The sequence below is a fragment of the Hyaena hyaena genome, unplaced genomic scaffold, assembly GCF_003009895.1.
Source record: "Hyaena hyaena isolate Hyena2069 unplaced genomic scaffold, ASM300989v1 scaffold_1590, whole genome shotgun sequence".
Lineage (NCBI taxonomy): Eukaryota > Metazoa > Chordata > Mammalia > Carnivora > Hyaenidae > Hyaena > Hyaena hyaena.
In genome coordinates, this window is record NW_024082217.1 from 24,409 (window position 1) to 40,370 (window position 15,962).

General features: G+C 50.5%; 3 protein-coding genes across 9 annotated transcripts in view; 1 reads left to right on the plus strand and 2 right to left on the minus strand.

Annotated features, from left to right (window-relative positions):
* Nucleotides 1-4,604, plus strand: CCDC200 (coiled-coil domain containing 200). Of its 2 annotated transcripts, none has more exons than XM_039224293.1 (4): nt 1-217; nt 2,532-2,868; nt 3,577-3,635; nt 4,377-4,604. In XM_039224293.1, the coding sequence occupies exons 1-4, from the start codon at nt 71-73 to the stop codon at nt 4,401-4,403; spliced, it is 570 nt and encodes a 189-aa protein (XP_039080224.1). In that variant the 5' UTR covers nt 1-70; the 3' UTR covers nt 4,404-4,604. The 2 variants fall into 2 exon arrangements, with proteins under 2 accessions (XP_039080224.1, XP_039080225.1); XM_039224294.1 differs by having other exon boundaries at nt 1-202.
* An 863-nt stretch (nt 4,605-5,467) lies between these two features.
* TMEM106A (transmembrane protein 106A) lies at nt 5,468-12,115 on the minus strand. 4 transcript variants are annotated; one of them, XM_039224270.1, is made up of 9 exons: nt 12,037-12,068; nt 11,598-11,646; nt 10,556-10,782; nt 9,914-9,977; nt 8,623-8,776; nt 8,006-8,146; nt 7,856-7,899; nt 7,300-7,353; nt 5,468-6,946 (listed from the first exon to the last, which is right to left on the minus strand). In XM_039224270.1, the coding sequence occupies exons 3-9, from the start codon at nt 10,764-10,766 to the stop codon at nt 6,826-6,828; spliced, it is 789 nt and encodes a 262-aa protein (XP_039080201.1). In that variant the 5' UTR covers nt 10,767-10,782; nt 11,598-11,646; nt 12,037-12,068; the 3' UTR covers nt 5,468-6,825. The 4 variants fall into 4 exon arrangements, with proteins under 4 accessions (XP_039080201.1, XP_039080203.1, XP_039080202.1 ...); XM_039224272.1 differs by lacking the exons at nt 11,598-11,646; nt 12,037-12,068 and adding an exon at nt 12,099-12,115; XM_039224271.1 differs by lacking the exon at nt 11,598-11,646.
* Nucleotides 12,116-12,262: 147 nt separating this feature from the next.
* The window catches only part of NBR1 (NBR1 autophagy cargo receptor), a 28,107-nt gene continuing 24,407 nt past the window's right edge, over nt 12,263-15,962 (minus strand). For all 3 annotated transcript variants that reach the window (XM_039224290.1, XM_039224291.1, XM_039224289.1), the window contains one exon: nt 12,263-14,009. In XM_039224290.1, the coding sequence (XP_039080221.1) occupies nt 13,836-14,009 (174 nt within the window). In that variant the 3' untranslated portion in view covers nt 12,263-13,835. The remainder of the gene's footprint in view (nt 14,010-15,962) is intronic.

Sequence of the window (15,962 nt, forward strand, 5' to 3'; positions counted from 1 at the left end):
ACAGGGGGTGAGGGCAGTGACAGCATCCAGGGCTCTGCCTGCCCCCACCTGCTTCTGCCATCCCGCCATCATGGGGAGTGCTTACCACTGGGAGGCCCGTCGCAGGCAGATGGCTTTGGACCGGAGGAGGTGGTTGATGGCGCAGCAGCAGGAGCAGCAGCAGCAGCAGCAGGAGCAGCAAGAGCAGGAGCAGCAAGAGCAGGAGCAGCAAGAGCAGGTGCATGCGAGGGGCCAAGTTCATCAGGGCTTCAAGGGGCGGGACGGGAATAGAAAGATCCCTAGGAAGCTATTTGGTCAATGTTTTGCTGGGGGTAGGAGAAAAGTAAGGTCCTTTGACGTTCTCCGGAATGTACTCTGTGTGTGTGCATGAGGGTAACTCAGCTTTACTGTTGAACTAGGCTGAGGCCCAGTGGGGGACCCAGGGAGGGTCAGGTCTGAGATATTTTATTGTATTATTTATTTATTTTTTGCATTTTTAAAAATAGTTTATTGTCAAGTTGGTTTCCATGAGATTTTATTTTTAAAAATTTTAATTTATTGGGGCGCCTGGGTGGCTCAGTTGAGCGTCCGACTTCAGCTTAGGTCATAATCTCGCAGTTCGTGAGTTCGAGCCCCGCATTGGGCTCTGTGCTGACAGCTTGGAGCCTGGAGCCTGCTTGGGATTCTGTGTCTCCCTCTCTCTCTCTGACTCTCCCCTGCTCATGCTGTCTCTATCTCTCTCTCTCAAAAATAAATAAAACATTTTTAAAAATCGAAAGGATGTTTATTTCTTTTAAATGTGTTTTAAAATTTTTTTAAATTTTTTTTTGAGAGAGAGAGAGAGACAGAGCATGAGCTGGGGAGGGGCAGAGAGAGAGGGAGACACAGAATTCGAAGCAGGCTCCAGACTCTGAGAGCTGTCAGCACAGAGCCTGATGCAGGGCTCCAACCCACAAACTGTGAGATCCTGACCAGAGCCTTAACCAGCTGAGCCACCTAGGTGCCCCTAAAATATTTATTTCTGAGAGAGAGAGCATGCGTGTGAGCGTCAGTAGGGGAGGGCATAGAGAGGGAGACAGAGGATCCCAGTCAGGCTCTACACTGCCAGTAGAGAGGCTCATGCGGCGCTGGAACTCAGGAACCATGAGATCATGATCTGAACTGAAGTTTGACACTTGATGGACTGAGCCATCCAGGCGCTCCGTAAATCTTTTCCAACTATCCATTTTTATGGAATCTAAATATAAACCAATTAATTTCAGTCAAAATCTAGTGTCCACATTAAGAGGTACTGTTACATATAAAATACATGATGTACAGACTTAGTACAGAAACACTGAATATAAGCAATCTCATTAATATTTTCATGCTGATTACCTGTTTTAGATGTATTGGGTTAACCAAAATATATTAAAATTAGTGTCATTTGTTTCTTACTTTTTTATGTGGCTACTAGAGGAGTTTAAATTACTTGTGGCATGCATTATATTTCAATTGGACAGTGTGGTTTCAAAGTGTTTGCAAGAAAGTATTTTTTTTTATTAAATTTTTTTTAATGTTTTTATTTATTTCTAGGAGAGAGAGAGAGAGAGACAGCTTGAGCAGGGGAGGGTCAGAGAGAGAGGGAGTCACAGACTGAAACAGGCTCCAGGCTCTGAGCTGGCAGTCAGCACAGAGCCCGACGCGGGGCTCGAACCCACGAACCGCGAGATCATGACCTAAGCGAAAGTCGGACGCTTAACCGACTAAGCCACCCAGGCGCCCCAGTATTTTTTTTTTTAATGTTGTTTTATTTATTTCTGAGAGACAGACAGCATGAACAGGGGAGGGTCAGAGAGAGGGAGATACAGAATCTGAAACAGGCTCCAGGCTAGCTGTCAGCACAGAATCCTATGTGGGGCTCAAACCCACGAACCGAACCATGTGATCATGACCTGAGCAGAAGTCGGAAGCTTAACAGACTGAGCCACCCAGGCACCACTGCAAGAAAGTATTCTTTTCTTTTTTTTTTTAAATGTATTTCTGAGAGAGAGAGAGAGAGAGAGAGAGAGAGAGAGAGAGAGACGGTGTGAGCAGGGGAGGGTCAGAGAGAAAGGGACACAGAATCTGAAACAGGCTCCAGGCTTTGAGCTGGCTGTCAGCACAGAGCCTGACGCGGGGCTCAAACCCATGAATCGCGAGATCATGACCTTAGCTGAAGTCGGACGCTTAACCGACTGGGCCACCCAGGCACCCCAAGAAAGTATTCTTTGTTCTCCTGCACTGCAAACTGTTTTCAGTGCAGAGCTCCCGAGCTAGGAGGTAGGTGCTCAGAGACTGCTGTTTCTTGGGCCAGGGCTGGGCCAGGGGGCACTATCATCAAAGAAACAGTTCTTGGTGTTGTGGGTAAAGGGAGATAGCCTAGCCTCCTACGCCCCAGAATAGGGACCTTCCTGGAACCTCTGTTTCTCCATTCCTTGCTTGCCTGGCTCTCTGCGGTGTCCTGGCAGATGGGTGCCTGGGTGGGGAGGGAGGGGGAGCTTCTTGCCAGGAACTGAAGGAACTCCCAACAGGAGGAACTCCAATCTGAGGACAAACCCCAGCCACTTCTGGAGTCTCAGCAGGAGCAGCAGCGGCCACTAGGGCGGCTATGGGCACAGCCACATCTGCGGGCGCCTTCCATCCAAGTGCAGGCGACCCGGCTACGTCTCCTGGAACAGTCTCAGATCCCGCCACCGCCGCCAAGGCCACAGAATGCCCAAGACCCTCTTAGTCAGTGCACCTCCGCGTGCGTTCTACAGGATTCCCGAAGGTCAGCTCCTCAGCATGGCTGGGTGAGGGTCCGTCAATTGCTAGGGCAATCCAACTTTAACAGATTCCCGGGAGGCACAAAAATTCTTCAAAACGCTGGTAAGTGAGATGCTTGGGAAGGGAGGTGGTGAGGAGAGAGTGCCCAATAGTCCAGAATCCACATCTGTCCTCCTGTGTCTGACTCTCCCTAGCACCTTTGACCTTTACTTGAAGACCTCTTCCTGTGGGTACCCACCTTCCTGTGGGTATCTTTGCATTTCTCTGGGGCCGTGAAGGAGGCTGCTGTCTTTGCTGAGGGTGGCTGAGAAGTTGGCAGCCCCTCCTCCAGGGTGAGGGTGGCCGGAGAGTGGGATCCGAATTGCAGGCTTAACAACAGTATACTGAGGCGCCTGGGTGGCTCAGTCAGTTAAGCGTCTGGCTTCGGCTCAGGTCATGATCTTGTGGTTCATGGGTTTTAGCCCCACGGCAGGCTCTATGCTGATAGCTCAGAGCCTGGAGCCTGTCTTCAGATTCTATGTCTCCCTCTTTCTGTCCCTCTCCTGCTTGTGTGGTCTCTCTCAAAAATAAATAAAACATTAAAAAAAAAAAAAAACCAAACAAACCCGTATACTGAGCCCTGGGAGGTCTGGGACAGGGAATCCCAGTACAGCTTCCCAGGTGAGAATTTTCCAGGTGGGTTTGGTTGGTGCCTTCCCCTAGGTAGGGGCTGCCACTACCCCCCCAGACACACAGTAAAGGGCCCAGCTCTGCCGTGATCCATTTGCAGAAACTGTCAGATGAGTAACATGTGCTTTGTTTCATCATTAGGTTTCAGGAAACCATTCCAATCTAATCCAGATAAACACACGGAGTACTCACGATTCACGGTGAGATGGTGGGAAAGGCAGATAGACTCTGGCTATGTGTCTGAGAGTGTGCATGTGTGCACGTGTGTGTGGGATCCTAGAGAGGCTTCCTTGTGGAAGGGGCTGCAATTATTCATATTTTATAAAGTTACTTACATAAAGTCTTTATACGCAATTATATAGTCACTTCTGGATGGTCCATTCCTCCATTTGTTGCCTCACAAAAACGTCCAAGGCAGGCTCCTTGCTCAGCGCTTAGCATAAATGGAGGGATTGACAATCTGTTGTTTTAAGGGCTGATTGGGGACAGAGTCAGCTGGAGCAGGAGGAAGGCGAGACTTGAAGTCAGAGGCTGGGAGTCTCAGGATCACCACTCCCTCATCGGTCCCATCTGCCCCATCCAGAAAATGAGAACGACAGTACCACTTCCTTAATAGAGGTGTCAGGACCATTGAATGTGGCAATGACAAGAGAGGTCACCAAAAGCATTTAGTTTAGATCCTGGCTCCTTGTAGGCCTTCAAACCCGGGGTGGTCACTCTTGAGAAGGACGTAAAACGGTACGAGCTTTGGAAAGCAGGGTTCTCTGACACAGGTGCAAAGGATAAGAGACCTTGATGCTCTAGCCCTTTTAGGAGGAGGATTGGGCTGCTCCATTTTACTTTGACTTCTCTGGCCTCAAAGGGCTTGATACAATGTTCTGGAACCAGCAGGCCCAGGAACTAAGTAACCCGGTTTGCCTACTGTCTCTTCTTCTTCCCAGTCAACGAATTACATACAGCAGTGGTGATCCAGAGATAGACCCCCACCCCCACTGGCTATCAGCAAAGAAAGAAAGAAAGAAAAGAAGAAAGAAAGAAAAACCCAGATGATCAGCCCTGCACTTTCAACCCTGGCAGCATCTCCACTCCAAAGGCCACCCCCTCCTGATTCACTCTAGAAGAGAAGGCTAGCTAGGAATAAAATGTGATGTCCCTCTGAAGAGAATGAACAGATTGGTCAGCTCTGTGAGACTGGGATGGAGGGATGAGGGCATGAGGACCCGTGAAGGGGGTGGAGTGGGTGGGGGGTGAAAGAAGGTAATTCCATGCTTCCCTAGGCACAGCCAATGGGGGAGCTTGGTCTTGGCCCTCCCTAGTTTATAGCTCCACTGCCAGCCCTGGGTTAGCAAGGATAGGTCTTTGGGGGGCTCTAGGTTTGGGACCCCGGCCGATGCTTACTGAGATACAGCTGGGGAAGGAGGGGTTGCATCACACCAGGGGAGGCCTGGAGCAGTGTTAGAGGGGTCAGGCAGCCCCCCCCGCAATGCCAGGCCCTTAATGGGCGCTGAGTGGTTACATGGATGATGGGAAGCTGGGGTTGCAAAGATGTCAGAGTAAAGGGGGGCTGTAGCCTCAAGCACAGAACACCTGCCCTCTTCCTTCCCTGTGTGTCAAGAGGCTCCAAAGGCCTCAGGCAGCCCCCTCACCACCTCCTGAAGCTGACACCCAGGACCTCCCAGCCCACCCCCTTTTCTACCTTGGACTGGTGAGGGGATGCCTGGAGCCCTTCACTGTGGTCCACACAGCATGGCCTGTGGGTCAGGCTGAAGGAGCCCCTCAGTATAGTGTTTCCTGAGTGGGGCAGATGGGGGCACAGAACAGAAATATTAAAGTAGGGAGGGAGCTTAATAGACAAACAAGGAGAGAAAGGCAGAGAGCGAGCTCCTGGGAGCAATCTCTCAGAAGCCAGAAAAGCCGTACATGTGCTGAGGAGCTCAGGGCCTGGGGACGGAAGCTCGACACCCACCTGGACACTAAGAAACAGGCTGGGAGTGTCCACCAGCTCCCTTCCCACTCACAGGAGACTTTTTAACACTGTCAAGTACAGTTTATTGAATACAATACAAGCCCTATACACAGCAGAAACTCTGGCCTGGCCTTTCTGGACTTCTGTGCTCCTGCCAGCACCTTCTCGACACCACCCCTCAGCCAACTAGCTGGGTTCTGTGCCACTTCCCCCTCTCCAGCCATCCAGCTTCACACTCACCACCTAAGTTCATCTCTCTGCCTGAGAAAAACCCCAGCCACCTTTAGTGAGCAACTACCATTCTGGCTCAGCTACAAAACAAACCGCCTCTGCTTGGAGCCCGGTGGGAACCTGGGACTTAGCTTCATCTGAGCGATAGCAAAGAGGAGAGGTCAAGACCACTCCCTACTGATGTGCAGCTCCATACTGTCAATGCCCAAGGGAAAGCAGAGGCCTCTGGGTACACAGGATGAGCCCTGGGGCTAAGCCGGGGAAGCTGCAGAAACCAGCAGCTTGGCCGGCCCCTGAAAATCGTGATAGCTTTGCCTCTGCCGGCTCTCACTGGAGGGGGGTTGCAGCTGGGACCACCATTCGACCTCCCTGTGTCCTCACAGGGACTCAGGATTGTGGCCTCACCACCAGCCAGAAGCTCTCCTTCAATAAACACCTTATCAGATGATTCTGGTCTCCTCTCCGTTTTTCCTGGATAGGCAGGAGGGGGTGCCTCCTGTCCTCTACTACCTTGGTTCCTGCTGTGACGAGAATAATAAAACTATTTTGTGGCGGGGAGAAGCTTTAGCCAGAGAAGGGCTCTGTCTTCCTAGGAACTGGAACAGTCTTTAACCAGGGAGGATGCAGGGTCAAAGGGCCTTGGCCAATCTTGCTGTCAGGGGCCAAGTTACTGGGAGAGAAGCAGACCATCATCATCCCTTTGTCACATGACCAAAGCAGGGAGGCACGAGACAGCATGCAGGTCCCTCAAGTCACAATCCCATCCCTGGGTGGAGAACTTGAAAAAGATCCATGTTTTAATAGCCAGATAAAATGAAAACTTTCTTCATTCGGGCAGGAGGAAGGCCTGCCCTGGAGAAGTTAGGCAGCCAAGGGGCTCAGCATTGAAAGGGCAGGCGCCATTCCAGGGCGCTATAGCAGCTCTGAAGACCATCGGGTCAGACTTTCCTCAAGACAGACCAAGGGGAAAACCCCTAGAAGAACCAAATTTTTTTTTTTTAGGGGATGCGTGTGCACGTGTGTGTAAAGTTAACTTCCACAGAGAGCTTCCTGTGCTGAGGGCGTGTGTGTGGCGGGGGGAGGTATAATAAAGCAGGGCTTTCCCTTTGTCAAAGTCATTGTAGTCCGTTCTTGGGCGCTGGGAGATACAGCCCAGGCTGGCAGCGGCCTGGAGTTTGGGGCCGGCAGACAGGTCATGGCGGGTGAGGGGCCAGCAAGTGGTGCACTGACATGTTTCCCCGGCAGTCCACATACTCATAGTTCTGGAAGACTAGCTGCTCTGAATGGCTCAGGTAGGAACAGGTCAGGGTGCCCCTGGAGAGGAAGCAGGCTTTGTTGCTGTGTCTGGGAGGAAGCAGACAGCTCTGTCCCTGCTCTGCTGTCCTGGGAGGGCAGGGTCCCCCCCACCCTTCCTTCTGTTCCCCACTCTGCCAAGGCACCTGGGATGGCTGTCCCACCTGTAGTCCAGATAGCTCTGTGGCTGTCACACCAATGGCTTATAAGCAGGGTGGGATCTAGGGATGGGGCTGGACCTGTTATTCCCAGGAGCCAACAAAGATCCACGGAGTTGGCTCTGGATGACTCCTCCCACAAGGTGGAGCAGAGGGGAGCCTGGGGTCAGAAGTAGGTGGGGCGGGGGGGACACCGGGGATCCCAGCCCTACTTACTGGATGTGCAAAAGTACATGGTGGACTTTGATTTTCATCCAGGAACAGATTTTGCTGAGAGAGAAAGAACACGGGACATTTCACACTGAGCAGCCTGTCGGCATGGAGGAGACCTGCGGGTCCGTGTCCTTGCCTCCTAAGCTCTTTTCCATCAGGGGTCCCAAATGCCACCCCTAATCTTTCTCTCTCCCTAAGCAGGTCACCCTTGCTGCAGTATCATTCCCCTAAGCCCTACAGGCCTGGCCCAGGTATGTGCCAGCCCCTCCTTCAACAGAAAACAAGACATAAATCTTCCTCAGCAATTCAGGCTGAAAAGCTCAAGGTCACATGTTGTAAGAATTAACCAAATTCTGGCCTGTTTTCATTCCAACCTAGGTCTATACAGGCAGAGGCTGGGGACCCTGAGCCCTTGCACACTGCAGTCTTGGCCATGAGAGTGAAGGCCAAATGCTGGCTGCAGGGTTTGCTAAGCCATCAGGAAATCTGGTAGGGATGAAAACTGGGTTTCCAACCAGGAAAGAGAATAAAGGAGAAGAGATCAAAGGATAATACTTACTAGGTGTTTTCATCCCCTATCTTGTTGGCCACTGCATAAAGGATCTGTCAACCAAATGGGCATAGGGTGAGGCCCAGCCCCAGAGGGGCTTCCCACCACCACATGTGGCCATACACCTCTGGGCAGGGCCGTCCAGGGAGAGGGGGTCACCTGCTCACTGGCCAAAGGGCCGATGTGTAGGAGGAGGCTGTTGGAGATCTCCCCCACCACCAGGGACAGGTGCAGCACCTCAATGGTCAGCTGGGTCACGGTGATGGGGTAGTAGTTACTATTGGAGATGTTTAAGATATTCTGAGGAGAAAGAGAAGGAAAAGGGAAGTGAGAGGGTGACCATCCTTTGAAAGGAGAGGTCAAATAGCTTCCAAAACGCCCAGGCCTGGCTGACCACTCCCACTACATGCCAGGAGCCCCTTGGAGGAGCTCTTACTGGCAAAGGGTCACTGGAAGACATTAAGTTGGCACAGGAGGTTTCTCTCTCTTCAGTCTCTTCAGTTCTATGCTCCCCTCCCCCGGGAGTCTCAGGCATGCCCCTGGCTGTGTTTTTTTCCTCTGGTCCCGATTCTGACCATTCGCTGTGTACAGTCACAATCCTGCACAATCTGTTATGGGGCTTGTGGTTTCCCCTGCTTCTCCCCAGCCCTCCACACCCGCTGGGCATCATAAAATTCCTGGCTACCTGTGCCCCAGATTGCACCACCAGATAAGCGCTCTAGAGAAGAGTTGCCATTGAAGTGAGGTTGAGCCCAGGGGCACAAGCATCCACCCACCGTTATGGTGAGGTTGATACCAGACGCATCAAAGGCCACGGTGGAGGAGTTGAGACCCGCAGGCTGCACGGAGATAGGCCGGGGAAACAGGAAAAAGACGATGAGGGAGGAGGTCACAAGGCAGGTGAGCACTGCCAGGAACACGAAGAGCTTCCTGTGGGAAGGGAAGACAAGGGGAAGGGGAGTGGAGAGGTCAGAACACCAAGGAAGCTTGAGCAGAGGGCTGTTCAGACACTCCTCTCCATAGACAAAGCTCTCCCCTGCACTAACCCCCTCACAACTGTAAATTTACCCCTGACCCAGATGTGAAGGACCAGCCCAGGTTCAGATGTGGCCCGAAGTGAGTCGGAGCAGAGGATTGGGAGGCAGGTGGCCTGACTTCCATTCCCAGCTCTCTGTACCCACTGGCCCAGTAAATCCAAGCAAGCCACCTAACCACCTGAAGCCTCAGTTTCCTCGTCTGTAAAATGGAAAGAAGTGTACCCACCTCACAGAATTTGTTAAGGCAAGGTCCTGGCACCTAACAAAAGCTCAGCAAATGCTAGCTAGCATCAATGGAAGAAATGTCCACATGAATTTAACTGAATCTGAATATGAAAATTCAGAACAGGACATCATCTGTCCATCTGATTCAAAATTGAGATATGTATTAAGGGGACAGCACCTTATTAGTATCTTATGGAGGGTGCTGCCAGATTCAGATTCTGGTGTAGTGGTCAGGGAGGGCAGGGGGTGGGGTGGCTCCCAGACGGAAGCTGAGAGACTCGGGAAGAGGCTGCAGGGACTCATACCAAAGAGACTTAGGAGACAAACAGGGTGATCACACCCCCAGTGAAACTCAGGGCTGCCTCTGAGATTCTGAAGCATCTCAGAACAGGGAGTAGCAAGGTTTCCAGCTCAGCTGGGAAGAGACCAAGCAGCTCAGAACTGCTGCAGGAAGGGAGGCTCTTAGGAAAAATGATTTCCCCAAACAAATTTCAGCCAGGGCCCCTCCTTCCATCCTGAAAGGCCTTGCGGAGTTGAGAGATCCTCTGTTTTCACCAGGGAGCCATGCTTCTTGGAAGCATGAAAACTGTGAAGAAGGACACCAAGCACCCTCAGGTGGCTTCCGCTGTGCCCCATTCTGAAACCAGGAAAATCTCTGGAAATGCACTAGTACGTATGAACCCAGTGAGGCTTTCTTGGGGGAGAACCAATGGAGAAAAATCGCAGGGAGAGACAGAAGGGGGAGGCAAAGAGAACAGCCCCCAGGGTGATGTCCTGTGGAGCGGAGGGGAGAAGAGGGGCTTACGTGTGCCTGGGCTTCAGCCTCTGGTCCCCATAGGGGATGAGGGCCACTAGCTGCTTCTCCAGCTCTGTAGAGAGAAAGAAGGTAAGAGGGAGGGCCAGGAAGTATTTGTGACAAAGGTTTCCTGTTCCTGCCTTCCAGATGCACCCCTCCACCCCACAGAGCAGTGTGGGAAGCATGCCACCTCTGCCCCCACGGCAGGACTGGGAACGCTGGGCAGGTGCTGGCAGCTCAGCTTTGCCATCTCTGGAATGGAAGTGAGCTTTACATGAACAGGTGTGGATTTCTGTCAGGCGCCAGCAAATGAGAGAAGCCTAGCTTCTTTGGAGAGGTCATTTGTTAACTTCCTGAGTCCTAAGGCTCAGTGTTGCTCAGGGAGTGGGGAGGCAGGAGACTCCCTGGGCCAGGGAGAACAGCCAGGGCAGGAGGGGCGGGGGTGGGTGTCTCTGCAGTGAGCCCAGGGAGAGTTAGCTTCTTGCTGACCCAGCTGCAACTGGGGGGGGGGGGGGATGTGAATGGGTGGGAGGGGGCAAGAGCTGGGACACCCAACCCCATTCAAGGAGGCTCAGGGGGGGCCTGACCAGCTGGCTGCTAAGAGCTTTTGTTCTGGATTCCAGGCCATTTCCAAAGCCTCAGACCACTCACCTGTCGGGATCTCCCCGCTGCCCTGGCAGGTGGGACAAGTCACAAAGCTGGCGCCGGCAGTTCCTTCACGAGGCAGGCAGGAACAGAAAGACTTGCTGCATGGGATGCTGGAGTAGCAGGCAGCCTTGCTGCCCATGGCTGGGCTGGGGGCCAGGATCGACTTGTTCTCATCCTCCCGAGAACCCAACTGGGAGAACGTCTCACCCATCATTCAGGGGGAGTTTTCACTAACAAGAAAAGAACAGAATTCAGTGCTAAGCTTGTCAGCACGGACACTGCGGGTAACTCTGGTTTTGGGTTCTCAGGATTGGCAAGGAGTGCCACCACAATGTCAGCAAGCTCCAGCCCAAGGAAGCTAAGAGACAGAAAACTGAGCAGTTACATGGGACTCCCCCATCAGAAATCGCAGTGTCTTTCCCTTCATTGCTGCAGGGGAGCTCAATCTGCCTGCAAGAGGGAAGAGAAAACCAGAAGTTATTTCACTGGAAGAGATTTCCAGAAGTGAATAGCAGAGCACTGAATTGTTTTTCTGGGAAAGTTGCTGAGCTGTCATTTTCTTCAAGGGAAGGAAGTGGACAGGGCTGGGGTTGGGGGTGTGGTGGAGGGAGGCAGCAGTCAGAGTCTCTTCACCCTCTGTAGCAAGAGGACTGTGAAGAGGTGTCTAGAACACCCGGGCAGAAATGCCTGAGATCTAGCTTGGGCTTGGAAGGAAAGCTTCCATTGCTGTCCGGGGCAGGTGCTGGCTTAATAGGAAGGCAGGGATTCTTTGAAACAAGAGAGAGGCTAGGCTGGTCACAGGTGTGGCTAAGAACCTTAAAATAGCCCTGGAAGCAAGCAGAAACCTCTTCCTCACTGCTTTCTGTGGCGTAGGAGAGAATGCTGCGGAAGAGTGGGGGCAATGGTCAGGGTCTATCCTTCACTAAGGAATGGTAATGGCTAACAATCCAGATCCTTCCCCAAAGGCTCAGGAGTGGTGGCGGAATGGGTGGGCAAGGTGAGCTGCATTCAGACCTTACTGGGCTAAAAATCAAGACAGCCTCACCTGGTTCAGGTCTGGGATCCAGGGCTCCTGTCAGCCAAGAGTGAGATTTCTAGAATGGTGTTTGGGGAGAAGGGCTTGTAGGGTAAGGTGACCCGAGGGGCCACGGCTGGGGCTGCCCAGGCTAGTGGCCCCCTTCAGCAGAGGTCTGGGGGTGCAAAATAGGGCACGTTGGAGGGAGGAGGGGAGCAGCGACCTCGGCCTCCTCAGAGGGCTAAGCCGCTTCCTGCCCTATTCCGGGGCTCAGACAGGGGCCCCGAGTTGGGGAGGCCGCAGAAGCTGGGACTTCTTTGGAGAATTTCAAGTCCCGCCAGACACCCTGAGGCCGTTAGTCGAGCCTGTTACACGCGAGTGCCTGCGTGAGGTTAGGAGGCACACAAGGTCCCTCGACCCTCGCCTCCCAAAGGGGATAGAAAGGAAGGAGGGTCTGGGAGCGCCTTACCCCACCCCCGGACGACAGCAACCGCTGCAAGCAGAATCGAAAGTGCCAGCCCAGGGACTCACCCCAAGCTATCACCGCGTGCCTGGAGAGGCTCCGCCCTAGCTCCTCCGGGCCCGCCCCCCCCCGGGGCCCGCCCCCTCCCCACAGGCTGCCGGAGAAGCGCCCGGCTCTTTAAAGATCACTCCACGTCTCAGACGCTGCTTTCTCAAGTACCAGCCAACCCAGATAGGTCTTTCAAAGAACCTTTATTCCACCATTCTTTAAACGGTTATGTGCAAGTACAACCGGACGGCCGACTGGACCTCTACAGTATGACTCATGAGGTCAGAACAGGTCTCACCGGGTATCAACCAATTAATCACATACACCCTGCAGCTCAGCCTCTACCCCGAAGCCCGGATAAAAACGTTTTAAATAATGAACAGCCTGGTTGGCTTGCAGTCTGAATTTTGGTTTATTGAATAGGTCAAGAATTATATTGTAAATAAACATCATGATGGCTAATGATTAATTAACATCACCATTCATTATAAATACCAACCAGGTTAAATAATACTAGTTTACTACCCCTTCCCCCTTCCGGATGAGGGTAAGTCTTTTTCTGGAAGTCATTTTCATGAATACTAGCTTTTAGTGTTTTCTGTTACCTTTTCCTTCACCCATTGTATCGAAGACTCCTTTTCTGTAAACAGAATGAGGACCTGGGCCCCTGGCAACAAGCTTTCTCATTCATTTTGGGGTTAAACCAAAACTTTTTCAGAATTTGCCCCCATCCACGTTTTGCAAAACAGCCTCCTCCTGTTCTAGATACCTTTGAGCAGATTTCAGACATTCAGGAAATCGTTAGGATCTCCTACGCCTCGCACACACATTTGCCTGTCCCTGACCTAACTTTACAGAGATTAATGCAGGACCCTGCCTTTCACTTTTCATGTTTCTATCTCCCCTCACTTGGCTGTAAAGAACATCTGCCTTGACATTAAGAAAAATGGTAATCGTTACGTTTACTTTCCCTTTAATACACAAGTTTTCTCCTCCTCTAGAGGATTAGCAAAATTTTTCACACTACCTAAATTTGTTCCCTTAAATAAAAGTTGTATGCAAAACTACTACAGTAAACACTGCTCAGTAGGTGCTGGTAGGTTAAGAAGCACACTCCCTTCCTCCTTTCACTGAAGTGCAGAGACCCAGAAGGTGGATCTTCTTGAATGTACCAGTGGTGTCCTTAGGCAACAGTGGCCCATTACTCAGTCCTGCAAGGGAAAGGACTTTGTCCTTGAGAAAGGAAGAGTAACACCATTCCTTTGGGGCTCTGGGTGTCATTTCGATACCGTACAGCTCTGAGACTTGGGGCAGGCTAGAAAAAATGTTAAGAATTCTTGAAAACAACTTCCAAGGTTAATTTCTTTTTAAAACTGCCAACAGATATCCCCATAGAAACATCCACATTTAACCAAAGAAAAATACTCAACTTCAATACAAGCAGAAAGAAAAAAACAGTTCTATAGAAAGTTCAAGTTATACTCTTCAATGCACTAAAATGGAGAAAAGGAGCTTTATCCAAATCAACTGAAAAACCGTTTTTCCTACAACTCGTTCAAGGTCTCTGTTTAAGTTCCGGTCTTTGATTTGCTCCAAAAAAATACTGTAATGCAGGTGCTGTCTTGATAGCTTAATGATGGGCTCTAGATAGATTCATCAGATTAAAAAATAAGCAAGGGATTCTCCCCCATGCCCCACGGACAGAATAAAGATCATCTCTGAGCAGCAGGCAAAGTTATTTAATACAAGGTCACTCCTCAGTAGCGGTGGCTGTACCAGTCATTGTTGTTGACCTGAAGCAGTTCTGTCACAACCTGCAGGATGTTGTGATTGTATTTCTTCAGCAGCCTTAGGTTCAGCTGCCTGTCACAGAATCCCATTTCAAAGAGATGGGCCATCAGGGCTGCTGTTTGATCTTCAGAAACTACTGGCTGTGTAGAATCAAGAAAAGCAGAACATTTTCTGTATCATTTATGTGTCTTGTAAATTGTTATTATCTTGTAAATCATACGGATCTTTCCAGATTTTTTTAAAATATTAGGAAATTCAATACAAGGGTATGGTGCTCCTGTCCACCTGACACTAACGGACTTTCTGAGGGAGGACTGGGAACGCCCTGCTCTAGATTCGGCATCTCGAGCAACTAATGAACTGTCCTCAGAACCGGGAGGAGGATGCTTTGGAGGGGGCTTTCTGAAGGAAGCATTCTTTGGCCTGATGAAGGGAAAGATGCACACAAGCACTGGAAAACACTGTGAAGACAAAGATAATTGTGGTGATGGGACAAGTATTAAGCAGAAGCAGAGGCTGTTATTGGAAGAGGGTGTGGTCAGATATGCAAAGGAGCTGAACAAAAAACTGCTTGGGAAATTACATCTTGGGTGACTTTCTTGGCATTTTTCTCCTTTTTAACAGAACAGAAGCAATCCACAAAAGAGGGAACTAACATTCATTTACCTCCTCCTTTAGGTCAAGCTCTGTGGTGGACACATACCCTTCTTAAATCCTAACACTTTGGATCACTCTAATGCTTACCATTTACTTACCAACTATGTTAACTACCAATTTTTTTTTTTAATTTATTTTTGAGAGAGAGAGAGAAACAAAACATGAGTGGGGGAGGATTAGACAGAGAGGGAGACACAGAATCTGAAGCAGGCTCCAGGCTCTGAGCTGTCAGCACAGAGCCCGACGTGGGGCTCGAACTCACAAACTGTGAGATCATGACCCGAACTGAAGTTGGAGCTCAACTGACTGAGCCATCCTGGCACCCTGTTGACTACCAACTAATTATCTTATGTAAAAAAACGGAGATATAAAATACCTCCTTATTTTGCAGGGTTGAGAGGATTAAGAAGAAAGTGTGTAAGCATGTTGAGCACAGTCTCTGGCATTTCTCTCTACACCTAACCCTTTTATTTAACTTCTCTTCCTTCCTTTTTATTTCAAAACAAATTATTCAGTCTTCTTTCCACGTTAATCCTTTCACATATACTTTGCTTGCTATCTCATTACCATTCACTATCTCTGAAATCTCTATGAATTATCCTCTCTCACCTTTTTATTATTGTTTTGCCTTTAGAGAAAGAGAAAAAACGTGCAGGAGGAGAAGTGGGGCAGGAGAGGGAGGGAGAAAGGTGGGGGGAGAGAGAGAGGGAGAGACAAAGAGAGAGGGAGGGAGAATCCCAAGCAGGTTCTACACTCAGCAAGGAGCCTGACATGGGGCTCAATCCGGTGACCCTGGGATCATGACCTGAGCCGAAATCAAGAGCCAGACACTCAACTAACTGAGCCACCCAGGTGCCCCTTATCCTCTCTCATCTTGACTGCTAACCTTCTTTACCACTGGCTTGCCCAACCGTAGAAACATTTCCCTCTGCCTTATGTGTCCTAGCTTTGGCTCTCCCCCGCTTTGTGGCCCAGCTACTTGAAAGTGAGGCGTACTTGCACTCTCCAAGTCCTCTCCACTCGGTCCCTGTTCTCTGCAGCACTGGTCACAACATCCTCTTCATTAAAGCTCCCTTCCCTGAGCCCCAGCACAGAACTCTCATTTTCCTCCTAATTCTCCGTCTCTGCAGGCCCCTCCTTTCCAGGATCCTTAAAGGCTGCTTCCTGCTTTACACCCCTTTTTCCTGGAAATTCTCACCTAATCACATGGCTTCTGCTATAACCTGTATGAGTAACTTTACTTCCAGGCCAAATCTCTCCTCTGTGGGCCACGTGCATATGCCCAACTGTAATCTGGGTAACTTTACCTGGACATGTCTCAAATTCCACACCATGCAAAATGTACCTAATTTTCTTCTCCCCCTGCCCAAATCTATCCTTCTTATAAATCCTAATGAATGGTACTATTGATTGCCTAAAGCCAGAAACATGGGATT